This window comes from Gigantopelta aegis, chromosome 12 (assembly GCF_016097555.1).
Source record: "Gigantopelta aegis isolate Gae_Host chromosome 12, Gae_host_genome, whole genome shotgun sequence".
In the NCBI taxonomy this organism is placed as follows: Eukaryota; Metazoa; Mollusca; class Gastropoda; order Neomphalida; family Peltospiridae; genus Gigantopelta; species Gigantopelta aegis.
Genome location: NC_054710.1, coordinates 35,625,118 through 35,639,098, shown reverse-complemented (window position 1 = coordinate 35,639,098; position 13,981 = coordinate 35,625,118). Strand labels below are relative to the sequence as shown.

Here is a 13,981-nt window from a genome sequence, read left to right as displayed (position 1 = left end):
GCCCAAGATGGAATCTCATGAAGTCAGAGTTAGGGTTGTTGCCCAAGATGGAATCTCATGAAGTCAGAGTTACGGTTATTGCCCAAGATGGAATCTCATGAAGTCAGAGTTACAGTTATTGCCCAAGATGGAATCTCATGAAGTTAGAGTTAGGGTTATTGCCCAAGATGGAATCTCATGAAGTCAGAGTTAGAGTTATTGCCCAAGATGGAATCTCTTAAATTCACCGTCCCAACCATCTCCCCAAGACCCCAAAGCTCTACATTCTATTTTTTTTTTATTTATTCAGTTTTATAATTATATGGTTGGTTTATATTTAGTTTCACAGTCAGATTTGTATGCATGTGTTCGGTGTATATTAAGTTCTACAGTTATATGGTTGGTTTATATTTAGTTTCACAGTCAGATTTGTATGCATGCGTTCTGGGTATATTAAGTTCTATAGTTATATGGTTGGTTTATATTTAGTTTCACAGTCATATTTGTATGCATGTGTTCGGTGTATATTCAGTTCTATAGTTATATGGTTGGCTTATATTTAGTTTCACAGTCAGATCTGTATGCATGTGTTCGGTGTATATTAAGTTCTATAGTTATATGGTTGGTTTATATTCACGTCCGCAATAGATACTAGTTCACGGTCCTTCTATAAATATAGGTACAGAACAGAACCTCTCTAATCCGGATATCAATTAAAACTAAACCTTTTAATTGGTTATGTGGGAGTTCGGTATACAGAGGTTTCACAAAATATATATATACTGACACACAATGAAAACGCAAAAACAACTTTTCATTGCAAATAACGACAAACTATTAACGAATTGATGCATAATGTAATATGACATTAATGACTGGTATTCATGAGATACATTCACATGGAAACATGGCCAGTTATCATCAGTAATCGAGTTGCATTCGTAATCGAAAAGTTCAAACGCCCCCATATTAAGGCCAGCATCTGGTGTGTCCACCATTGGCCCGTGAGCACGCGTGAAGACGACGGGGAAAGGATTGGCACAAACATCTCAAATAAGCCACAGGAATGTTCGTCCATTCCTCCTGCAACGCCCATGCAAGTTCAGCGACGTTACGCGGTGGTGGCTGGCGGTGATGTACACGACGTCCTAACTCATCCCACATGTGTTCATTTGGGTTCAAATCCGGTGAAACGGTGGGCCAGTTCATAACGGTGATACCGGCTTGTTGCAGGAATGCCTGGGTAATTATTGCAGTATGTGGACGGGCATTGTCTTGTTGAAACAGAAGGGGACCTCCTGGTCTTCGGTGACGGCGCAAAAGTGGCTGGAGAACTGGTCTTAGAATAACGTCAACATAACGCTGGGCTATAAGGACATCGTGGACAATGATGAGATCACTCCTGAAGTCACAGTTGATTGCCCCCCCCCCCCATACCATCAGACAACCGCCGCCAAACCGATCACGTTCCCTCACACATCCGTCAGCGTACCGTTCATGGAGTCTCCTGTACACACGTGCTCTTCCATCGGCAAAGGAGACAGAGAAACGGGACTCATCTGAGAAAACAATGCTCTGGTAAAAGGCTGGTGGATGATTACCATTCTGGAGAACAAACTGTAGTCTCGCAGCACGATGTCGCGGTGCCATGATGTTACCGTTGTACGGGCGTCTACATCTGAGTCGATCCGTTCTGAGTCGACAGATGACCGTCATCGGATGGATAGGCCTTCCATGACGTCCTATATATATATATTCTGTCAAAAAAGAAACACATAGGCGAAATATTCATGGAATTATCTCTTTAATACAAAGTGGCATAATTTCGTTATTGATGATCGTATCACAGTCAAATGTGACATGAGTATGTGACAATGTTCTTGCTATGGACTGACGGCAGTGGAGGCGTTTTCGTCACCAAACAGCGTCGCACGAGGGCGCTGAAATCAGTACCTTGTGTGGCCACCAGCAGCAGCAATCACTGCACGACATCTCTGGGCACGTGGAATCCTAGGCCATTCTTCCTGCAGTACATGCGACAGTTGCGGAAGCGTCTGAGGCTCCGGGTCACGCTGGCGTACACGTCTTACCAGTTCGTCCCATACATTTTCAATGGGGTTGAGATCTGGCGATCTTGATAGCCATGGCAGCACATTAATGTTCTCATTCTGTAGGAAATCCATTATTACACTTGCCGTATGCGGCCTGGCATTGTCCTGCTGAAAGAGTTCTCTCTGTCGATCCAAAATGGGAAGCATGTGACGGCGAAGAATTTCATTTCGGTAGCGTACAGCTGTCAGGTTGCCTTGTACGAACACAAGTTCACTTCTGCCGGTGTATGAGATGGCACCCCACATTATGACACTCCCTCCACCGAATCTGTCAACTTATGCAACGCAGTTGTTGGCGAAACGTTCATTGCAGCGTCTATAAACATGATGTCGTCCATCACGTCGCTGTAGAAGGAAACGTGACTCGTCGCTGAACCATACTCGCCGCCAGTTTCCCAAGTTCCACCCCTGTATATTCGTACACCAGCGAACACGTAAATGTTGATGTTGACGTCGTAGGATGGGGCCAACATACGGTCTCGGCCATGCATTTTTGACGCATTAATTTATTTTAAAGAAGGACCCTCATCCTCAGTGTGAACACTGTCAGTGTACACTGAGTGTGCGACACATTTTGGTGGAGTGTGTTCATCTCAAGCCGACCAGAAATGATATATTTGGCAACAGAAATGTTCTGGAATCTTTTAAATTCCATCCAGAATTAATTGTAAAGTTTTTAAAACACTTTGACGTCTATACAAATTTTAAAAATATACTTACCTTGATTTATATATTGTATTATATCCCCCCCCCCCCTCCCCCCAGCTCCTTACACTGGTTTTACATAATTATGGCCGATTTGTATTTTTGTGCTGAGGTGTGGTTAAACATTAATTAATTCATTCATTCATTCACTATCTATAAATCAGTCTATCTTTAAATATCAAAATCTATCTATGTTTCTTTTATCTATAATCTGTCTTTCTCTGTATCTATCTATTTTAGGTTTACATTAATTTTCACAATATTTTTTTTAATTAAAATTTCTAATAGTATGCTTTATTTATATACTATTCAATCATATTATTATATCATACAATCGTATATTTGCTGTAATTATGTTGGTTTATGTTCAGTTTTATAATTCTATGTTTCGTTTATATGCGTATAAATAATTAAATGTTTGGTTTATATTTATTTCCAGTTTGCCGTCCTCAGACAGACAGCTTACTAGGAACAGGCATTGGTATTGGCGTAGGAATAAGTGTGTTAACAGGCCTAGTTGTTGGCGCAGTGATTTTCGTCTTCTTCCGTATCAGAAAAGGTTTGATTTACTAAATAAATAAACAATTAACCACTAAGATACTGCACTGGATAGACATTTCAGATATGTTTGAATAAATCAATACCTTATTTAAGTTTACTGTAGTTTACTATTATTTCCGATGATATTTTACATTTTAGTATTATTAAAAAAAAACTTAACACATTTCATAGACATTTCTCTGAGAACTTTGACTGTGTCTCCGAAATAAACGAACTCCCCCCCCCCCCCCTCCCCCAGTGGATGCAAGCATATGTCACAAGGTTGATGATTACATAATAAATGTTCATACCTTGGTGGAATATTTGCTAATCCATCAACATTAAGACTGGAAGGTACAGGGTTCGAATTTTAACAGTTCCGTAATGAGATGTTGGACCATTCCACAAACTTTAATTTCATTAACCATTAAAACACTAACCCGCTTTCCTGGAAAAACTGTGACAATTATTTGCTTCTTTCAAAAGAACTATATATGATTGTGTTAGACCAGTTTGGTGTCTATCGGTTTACCTGGTTCATGCTGTACGATATTAAGAGTTACACTTAACAAGTCACTAACGTAATGTCTAGCTACTTCAGTCTTGATCAAAATTATACCCAAAGATTCTTTGATTATTAATTGATTATGATTAATGAAAAATTGAAACCTGAAAGTTGTATTAACACTCTAATGACTTGCAACTACAAACGAAACGCGTGACAAACATCCAAAAGTTGTCTTTTAGAAACGAAAAAGTTATTATGTTAATTATATAATGTATACTAACAAACAATTTTCGCAAACAGTTTGAAACAGTGTATTTTACATAGTATTACACCTGACAGGTGTGATGACAACAGATTCTGCCAGGTGCAATAACCTAGTAACGCTGTCATCTGGAATCGATTTCATAGACATATATCAAACAGACAATTGTCCCTCTATAAAAGACAACGTGTTCGATGTATAAATACATATGCTTTCCTTTTGTGTTTATTTCTGCATTACTTTGTTTATTTTATTTCAGTTAAAGGTGAAAATGAACATCAGTATGCTTCAAGGTAAAACACATATTTTTACCGTTGTTTGTTGTACAGTAATAAACGATATTATACTGATGCATTTACACACGCACGCACACACACACACACACACACACACACACACACACACACACACACACACACACACACACACAAACACACACAGACACACACACACACACATGTACAGTCAGACTTCGTTACTACGACATTTACACCATCCGACCACAAATTGTCGGGAACGAACGTACACCAATATTATTCTGTTCATTACACCGGAATTCACACCAGATCAAATTAGGAATAAATGTGCACCCGACGTCTAAAAATACCTCTTTACAATGACATTACATAATCACAGATGCCGTAGTACGTTGGCAGTACACACAGCCATTTGGCATCCTTCATATCTTCACGAGCCGACAGTGTCACAGGACGTCTGAGTTAACGATGTCGGCTAACTCTGTAGACGTGTATTGATTTTGAACATAAGCCTTTAGTCATTCAATTAAAGGAATAACTTCGAACAATCAAGTCTACTAGTTTCATAGCATTTTGTAAACGAAGTAGGTACCTATGGATTAGATTGACTGTAACTGCGCTTTCATTGATAATAATATACTTAGTTTTTAATGATGGTCTGTGATTCGTCCCCGTCGGTGGGACCATCTGGGCTATTTCTCATTCCAGCCAGTGCACCACGACTGGTATATTAAATGCTTTGGTATGTGTTATCCTGTCTGTGGGATGTGCACATAAATGATCACTTGCTACTATTAACAGTCAATAGCCGATGATTAATAAATTGATGTAAGGACAATTTCGATTTAACGACAAAGTGACCCAGGGACGAACGTGGTCGTTGTAACGAGGTCGACTGTATATATATATATATATATATATATATATATATATATATATATATATATATATATATATATATATATCGTCTGTCTCTTATTTGTGTTTGACTGTTGTATTGTTCTGGGAGTCTGTCATGTCTGTGTGTTTCTGTTTTCTCACTGTAGACAAGAGAACGCTGGTGTACAGGAATCTGCCACGTACGATGATCTTAGACAAGATCACGGTCTGTATAATAATAATAATAATAATAATAATAATAATAATAATAATATCAACGACAATAATAATAATAACTAGAATTTCTAGATATTTACGTGTAAATTTCATATAAACTGACATACAATACAAAATTCGCGATAGAGGCCAATGCACATAACCTATAAATACAATTATTTAATACAATCAATCCCCCTGGGCCCCGTTCCACGAACGAATTGTAACTAAGGTTAATTGTAGTGACTTACGGTGAATTTTACAACTGGTACCGTAAACTTTACAGCCGTTTCACAAAGCAACCTAACGGTAGTCGTAAGTGCCCCTTTAATGATTTAAATCTTCTTTACGAAGAAGTACGAATTAGTTAAATAAAGAATTGGTTACATACTTTTCGGAACATCTTTAGTGTATTCATTGGTATCGGACATCCTTGATGTAACTTTGTCAGTTTATTTCCTAAGCGATAATTGGCGAATGCATAATACATGAGAGTTATCTCCCGTATTTGTGTGTGAAAGTCGTATGGCCTAGAATGTTTTTCATCGAACGCCGAGTTTTATAACAGGTATTTGGTATATATTAGATCCATTTTTATACAAAAAGTTAGTATACTTCTTAGAAAATTACCAAATCATCATTTAACTGCCATTTGACAGCTACGTTAGTGGCTTACAACTGCCTCGTACCTATTGTAAATTTTCACAGTAATTTACGACGATTGTAAGCTACGCTGCGTCGTGGAACGGGCTGGCGATCGAAGAACAAAGTTAAGGAGGCGATAGTAGGTGTTATACGGCGATAGTAATGCTAAGATCGCTTCGTGGAACGGGGCCCTGGTGTGCATAACACTAATACTGTTACAAGTGTTTGTACTTATTATTATTATTTATTTAGGAGTTGAAAGTGACACAGTTACAAGTGTTTACTAACATCCAAATAATTCATCGTTTAGGAGGTCACACAAACACGTTTACAAGTGTATGTACTAATTATTATTGTTTGTTTAGGAGGCCAACCTAACACCGGTGCCAGTGAACCTAGTACGTATACAACACTAGAGGCCAGGGTCAACGATACACCGTACAGTGGGCTCACAGTTTATCATAATGTCAATTAGTAATCAGGTAAATATTATAATTATTGTATGTATGACTGTTTGTTTGCATTATTTTTTATATGGGTGTATGGGCTGATTTTTGCTTGAACTAAAGAAAAGTGACAGAATCTGGATTACAACGTTTATTCATATTAGCATTACTGCCAAACAGCCATATTAGTCCAGTCATTTTAGTCGCTTTTAGGGCATAACCTTAAACAAATTGCAACACGAAGAAATTTAACTGTTTTCTATTCTACAGAGTCATCTTAATAACATATCAAAAGTATAGAAAAGTATAGGGAACGATTATTTTTTTATTTGAAATTTTCTAAGAGGTATTTAGAAAAAAAATACACATATTTAGTGATTCATTGGAGGGATGGTAGTTCACAATATTCGTGATTTTCTGTCATGAAACTGAAACGTTCTGGTTCAATTATAAACAAGACAATGTCAGATTATCATGAATGAATATTTTAGTAAAATTTCAAAATGGCCGCCATTTTAAAGATGGCTGTCATTAAATTATGAAGTTTATTTTTCTTAATGCACTACAGGTATGTCGCCATATACGAATACGAATATATTCATTCTTTTGACAGTAAAAGCAAGCCAATTTCAGATGGTTATGGATTAATATCTTAGTTAAATTTCAAAATGGCCACCATTTCCAAGATGGCTGCCCCATATTTAAGTGTCATGAACCATACGTAACATTATAGACAAATTATTACTAGTAATACACGTTTTGTTTTGTTTTTAAAGGATACATAGTTTAGTTTTATAATGAATTATTGTTAGATGACATTTACGTACAAGGTATGATGTTTCAATTATACGTCGCTTTCATCTCCAAAGTCGATAGCAGGGGAATTTGAACAACTCTGTCCTCGGCAACCTCCACATCCAGATGAACATTCCATGCCATGTTTTTTGCGCGTACACTTTGCTGACGCACATCCAGATTTACAGTTACATCGTATCACTCGCAGAAGCCAAGCTGGTGCCGCTTCTAAGTGAGTTCGAATAGGAATGAGGCGGTCTTTCCGAAGTTCCCAACCCCAATCTTGTAACAATCTGCTTCAGGTCATCCTCTTGAACATCTCTAGGTGTGTCCTCATCTCCAGTGTGTGTGTCGCCAACTGGTTTCCAGGCATCTATCTTCAGGTGGTCCCTTGTCAACTACACCTCTCAAAGTCCGTTCATCCTCATCTCTAGTGTGTGTGTCGTCAACTGTTGCTTCCTCGCCTCTGCCTCCATCTCTCAAAGTCAGATCATCTTCAGTGTGTGTATCTTCTCTCAACCTTGGTCCGTCTTCAATTTCAATTTGCCTCATCTGTCCAAAAGTGCTTGCCATCAAAATAGCATGTAAAGCTGTATCAGTAATGAAATGGGCCCGAATAGATCTAGAAATAGCCTTTCCAGTCAACATGTGAGAAACAGCATTTGGTGAGTAGATGGTTCAAATACTTCTCTCAACCCTGATCCAGCCATTATGTGTCCTACACATCGCAAGAAGCTCATTTCCGTATGAAATGCTCCTAGGCGCAAGACAATAGCCTGGAGGTCCTTGTCAAATTGAGAGCTGGCAATGATGCTCTGGGCTTTCCACCGAAGAGGCTGGTCAAAGGTAACGACAGCCGTCACGTTGTACTTAGCCGACTGTTTGCAAATGAATTTCAAAGTCGAATAAATACACGAAGGATCGCTAGAGCTCATATCGATCATTGGTAGGAATGTTATTGATGATGGTCCAGGGTGCTGTCCTGTAGAATGCACCGTTTGCATGAAACCTGACCATGCAGGGCGAGGGTTTTTCAAGGGCCAGGAGACTTTCCACAAGATGTCAAGATTTGAGGTAGGGTCCAGTGTTGCTTCTACGTTAGACAGCTTGTCATATGTAATGCTAGATAATCCATTCCATTCAGACTTGTAAAAATGGACTCCTATTTTCCCAATTTCTAACATGTCTGAAGTATCTGTTGCTCTCGGAACACGTGTGTACACTTTTCTTCCAGGTGTCGACGCCGCTACTATGCCCATCCCATGGAATGTGTTGAAACCATCCAGTGTACGGACATTGTGGTCTACATTGTCCGCAATGAATTGTAACACATCTCCCTCTTCATATCCCTTTACGTCAATGCCATTTGTAGATGCTGCATTGCGTTGGAAGTTTTTTACCTCTGTGTAAGAAGATGAAAATCCATGTTTATGGAGCGTGTCGATCAGAAATCGGGAGGCGAAATGATGTTGCATTTGTATTCCAAGGCCAATTTGCAATGGTGATATGAAATGCCGTGGACGACAAGCTTGCATTATGGCTTGGCCTATTGAGGCTATCTTCACATCAGTATTGGTTCCACCAAATAGCTTCCTTAGCATCAACAATATAGCACTGGGCAGGAACGCAAGATTTTTCTCGACTGAAGTTAAGTCCTCAATACATGGATATGCATCATCATCATCAACAGTGATGGACTTTATGTCTTGTCATAGAAGTTTAGCTCCTAGTTCAACTATGCGGAGTTTCTCCTCATCTTGATCCTGCTGCTTGGGTAACCTATAGAAGTCATGGAGAATTGAAAATGCAGTTTCGTTTAAAGTAACAACGTCAGCTTTTCCATTAACTTCAGCTGTGACGATCTTTTGGCCATAATGGTCTAATAGTTTCTTTTTCATGTAGGGTATACTGTATGGTGGGTCATCTGTGTAGTATTTCATTCTGTTAACAAGTTCAGAAACTGTCATTTGGTCAGCATCGTTGGATTCGAAATACTCAACAACTTTCAGGAAGGCATTTGTTCTGTGGACATCATCTGGTCTTCCTAGTTTACGTAACTTCTTGACGGGTTCAGCATCGTCAGTTGCATAATTAGGAATCCGTTTCAATGTTCTAAAGTTAGCACTGCAAGTGCGATGGTACATGGCGTCCTTTGCAAAACAATCATCTGCATATTCTAACCTGGATAGCACTTTTAGACCCCATTCATCTTTTCGCCTGTGGCAAATACTCCGGATTGTATCTTGAAATTGAATTTCTGTCCTTACGGGAATCATAGTAGAATGTCCAGTTTTCCAGTCCTTTTGGTCTCTTGGCCACAAAAAAAGACAATCAGTGCGAAAATTAAATGCGTCTCCAGATGATCGAAGTGCACGTGCCTGTGTGTTTACATCTTTATCTGGAGGACTACGCAATGCAGAAGCAATGCAGTTTGGATTAATATACTTCATTATATACTCTTGATGAACGACCTGACATTCCACGGTATTAACATCGTCGCCACGAGAGATGCTTGCAGCATTTATACTGTCACTACCTTTTCTTCGTAATTTGACAGTTGCCCCTTCTAGTGTGTGTTTGCATATTGCGCATGCTTCCATTTTACCTAGATGTAAATAAAATTTACTATTGTAATAATCAGTTTAACTTTTAATAATATTCGTATTTCATATACCATACATTCCAAGTTTATTGACCGTCATCATAAACCTGTTATTAAAGCACAGTCTATTAGTACATTACGTCCAAAATGGGCTTTCATAGTTTTACATTTCAGCAAGAAATTGAAACTGTAGCTTTACTCTTTTAGACTCAAACTATCTTATTCTGTGAGTGAATGATTGCTGTATAATCTTTTAGGAAGGTGGACATTTATTATTTGTATGTGTATGTGCATTTATGAGCAATACGCACAACTGCGATACAAAAACAGTTGTGAAATCACAAACGTTACAAATTATGAATATGTTACGTGTTAATTTTCAATATAATGCCGAATATGTATAATGTTATGTTCCTTGTGTATGACCTTTCTTATGCAATGCATATTTATATATACATATGATATTTATTACTACGCATAACTTCCTAAATACCTGTAGTTAGTTGGTTATAGACTAGCTGTAGATCGCTAACGCTGAACGGCAGGTTTGACCTTGTTTACATGACGTCAAGTATGGTAACTCGACAGTGACGTTATAATTGTTGTTGTATTTGCGTATTTCTATATGTTTACGGATATTCAAATATCTTCGTTATCGTTAGTAGTACGAACTTATACTTTTAGTATGTTATTAATATACACATGTACTATATATTTCAGTTGAACATGTTTGTGTTGCAATTTGTTTAAGGTAAAAGTCTACTTTGACTGGACTATATAGGGTTGCAAACGAATTGCCACGCATTTTTACATGGGTTACAACTAATATTTTGGGTAGAATAATGAAATTACATGATCAAAAGTGTTCAGACCAGCTCATTTTGCTCGAATTTCTCTATTGTTTTTGCCTGGATTTAAGGATGTTCTCCAGGACTGGAGTGGGCAGCTGTAGTATAGATAGTAGTATCCGAGATGTTACAACCTCGATCTTGAGAACAAAATCAGTGTTGTTGGCGCCATTACTTGTGTCAGCTATCACAGAAGCAGTTCCCCCCTCTGCCCCCTATCTCATACGCTCATGGTTTTCTACCCAGATACCTAACCGCCTTCCTGGCTAGCTCTCTTCCAATTTGTTGATTCATCGAACGATCTGTCATCTGTCAATCTTATCTATCTGCCTTCATATACTATCTACCTTTCTTGCCCACTGGACAGGCTTATCCAGCTTTTGCACGGTGCTAGAAAAATCTGTCTGACCCTCGGGCTAAACGATTTCTACATACGCGTGACGTCATAACTCATTTTTCCCCTCAGAATTCTGTTTGCCATTTAACGTTGTATCATTGTTTTAAAAATATTTAAATAAATTAATATTTTCAACTTTATATTTATTGGTAAGTTGTTACATTTTTATGTCGTTGCATAATGTGGACTATATTTTTTCCGCGTATGATTAAATGAGTTTGTAGGTGAAGTGTTTATGAATCGTTCTACAGTAAACAAACTGTAGCTTACAAAATGTTTCATTCAAACAGCTGGCTAGTTCCGAATGGGAGCAAATAATGGAAAATTGAAAAATAAGACGTCATTTGACGTTACAGGAACTGTTACTGTTAACGACCTACCTGAATATTGAGTAAACATCCGCCATGCGCATAACTCTTTTCCTAATGACACGATAACACTTCGAATTATCAGGTAGGGGTTATCAGGTTAATAGGAAGCATGACTTCATGATCATATCATTATAGACTGTCAAAGAATTGTCTTCCGTTGATGGAAACGTGTCTAGCGAAATTATGAACATGCCTCTTAACGTTTTCGTATTCCTTTTCAGATGTAAATTATGCAGGAATGTTGGGTACTTCTTGTAACAAAACTGATGAACTTTCATATTATCTCTTCTCCTTTTACAGATGTAAAATGATGTAGGACTGTTGAGTACTCCTTGTAACAAAAGTGATGAACTTTCATATTATCTCTTCTCCTTTTACAGATGTAAAATGATGCAGGCATGTTAGAGACCAATTATCACAATTTCCAGTGCCATATGTTTCTCTGTTTAACATTTGTTTATGTTATCTGCAACGTGAGAACAATAACGTTACAGTGAGCTGACACTAGACGTAACGATGGTTCCTGCATGCATTATTGTCCAAAGATCAACTGCAGTGGCGGATCCAGAAAATCCATTGGGGGGGGGGGGGGGGGGGGGGACAATGACATGAGGCGGAATGCCATTGTTCGTAAAAAAAACGAAAACTAATATATAAGAAAATTATAACTGTCGCAAAAATTTAGGGGGGTGAGGGCGGGCCCCAGGGGCCCCCTAGATCCGCCTCTGAACTGTAGGCAGAAAAATCGACGTAAAGAAGGAAAATTACATTGGGATCTTTTTAAATTTGATGGCATGTTATATGAAAATTCTGGCCATGATAGGTGGTAGATGCATTGTTCGCACCCCGATACCGATTATAACCGCTTTGTGTGTACACTAGACTGACTTCTCTCTAGCACCAAACACTAACCAATAACATCAGACATGGACAGACCGCCAAGAAATACACATGTATGTGACCAGGAGAGAAAATAAAATAAAATTAAATGAAGAAAGTGAAGATGTAGTTACAGATATTTGTTTCTGGGTTTTTTTTTTTAGTTTATGTCTTTCATTTTACTTCTGTTAGTGTGGTTTTAGGTAATCAAGGTCAATAAATGAATGAATGAATGAATGAATGTTTAACGACACCCCAGCACGAAACATACATCGGCTATTGGGTGTCAAACTACGGTAAATGCAAAAAGTAAGTGATGAACATCATCAATATAAAAATGCAAAAGGTAAATTAAAACACAGTGATTGATTGACCGATTGAAAACATTTTATTGTACAAAGAACAAAACTTACGAGGCCCTGTTACGGCCCACACCTTATGGACCATTTTGTCGTCATTAAAACCATTTGACAATGGTTCGATACTACACATAATTTAGGATACAAAAATTATGAGGAGTATAATCATAATTTGTTATATTTATTGACTCGACACAGAAGATTAAATATTGATTCCAAATGTTTTTGTGTTGTTTAAGTATTATTGTATTGCAAATAATGCGCGGAATGTAAGGGAATCTGTTCATAAAATGTGTCAGTACTAATGATGCTTGATATAAGATCATCTATGATTGGTTTATTTAAATTTGGCCACACTGGTCCTGGTTGCGTTATATCATTTATATCTATATATCTATCTATCCATCTATCTATCTATGTATCTATCTATCTATCTATCTATCTGTGTGTCTATCTATCTAATCTATCTATCTATCTATCTATATATCTGTTCTACCCATTCGATATCTTGCTTCCTAACCACTTCGAGGTTGTTTATAGTATCAGGTATGACAACATCTAATATTTTAGCACTTTGCACATTGCATACCACGTCATGTTCTTCAGGCATCAGTTACTTTGAAATAGTTGGTATAAATAGGTGCATGTCTCAGCATATTGTACTTTCTAGGTTACTTTGAAAATTGTCATTGTATAATTGGTGAGATATAGGGGTGGATGGGTGGGGGGGGGGGGGGGCATGTTGGATTAAGTCCTAATATGATACTATTCGCCATACCCTGAAATAATGGGTATTGACGCTGGATCTAAGTTGTATCATTTCAAAGCTGTGCTGAAACGGATATTTTTGATAATGGTGATGCCGGCCATCTTAGAATATGGACAAATCTCATTTGATTCATCATAAAACCTGTATCACAACATAGCATGTCCCAGCAATCGTTGTATAGACACTGGGTACACCACTGTAAGTCATTTAGTTTCACAGCTATGGTGAAAACAGATATTTCCGATAATGGCTACACATGCGTACACATTCAAAACACCAAATTTACCCAGATTTCTTTGTGGTCGACTGATAAAAGAAACAAAGATGGTGGAACTGTTATATTTAGCCACAAATTATTCGGCAAACCCCTCTTGTCGTCAGTGCAGGACGTTTTAAAAACATATTATTCTGGA

The 13,981-nt window shown here is 37.9% G+C and overlaps 1 protein-coding gene across 1 annotated transcript in view; it reads left to right on the top strand.

Moving 5' to 3' along the window:
- LOC121386525 overlaps positions 1-13,019 on the top strand; it is a 35,805-nt gene extending 22,786 nt beyond the window's left edge. Inside the window, exons 6-10 of the mRNA XM_041517461.1 lie at positions 3,235-3,354; positions 4,365-4,398; positions 5,409-5,467; positions 6,468-6,584; positions 11,942-13,019. Coding sequence (XP_041373395.1) covers positions 3,235-3,354; positions 4,365-4,398; positions 5,409-5,467; positions 6,468-6,577 — 323 coding nt within the window. The 3' untranslated portion in view covers positions 6,578-6,584; positions 11,942-13,019. The remainder of the gene's footprint in view (positions 1-3,234; positions 3,355-4,364; positions 4,399-5,408; positions 5,468-6,467; positions 6,585-11,941) is intronic.
- The last annotated feature ends 962 nt before the right edge of the window (positions 13,020-13,981 follow it).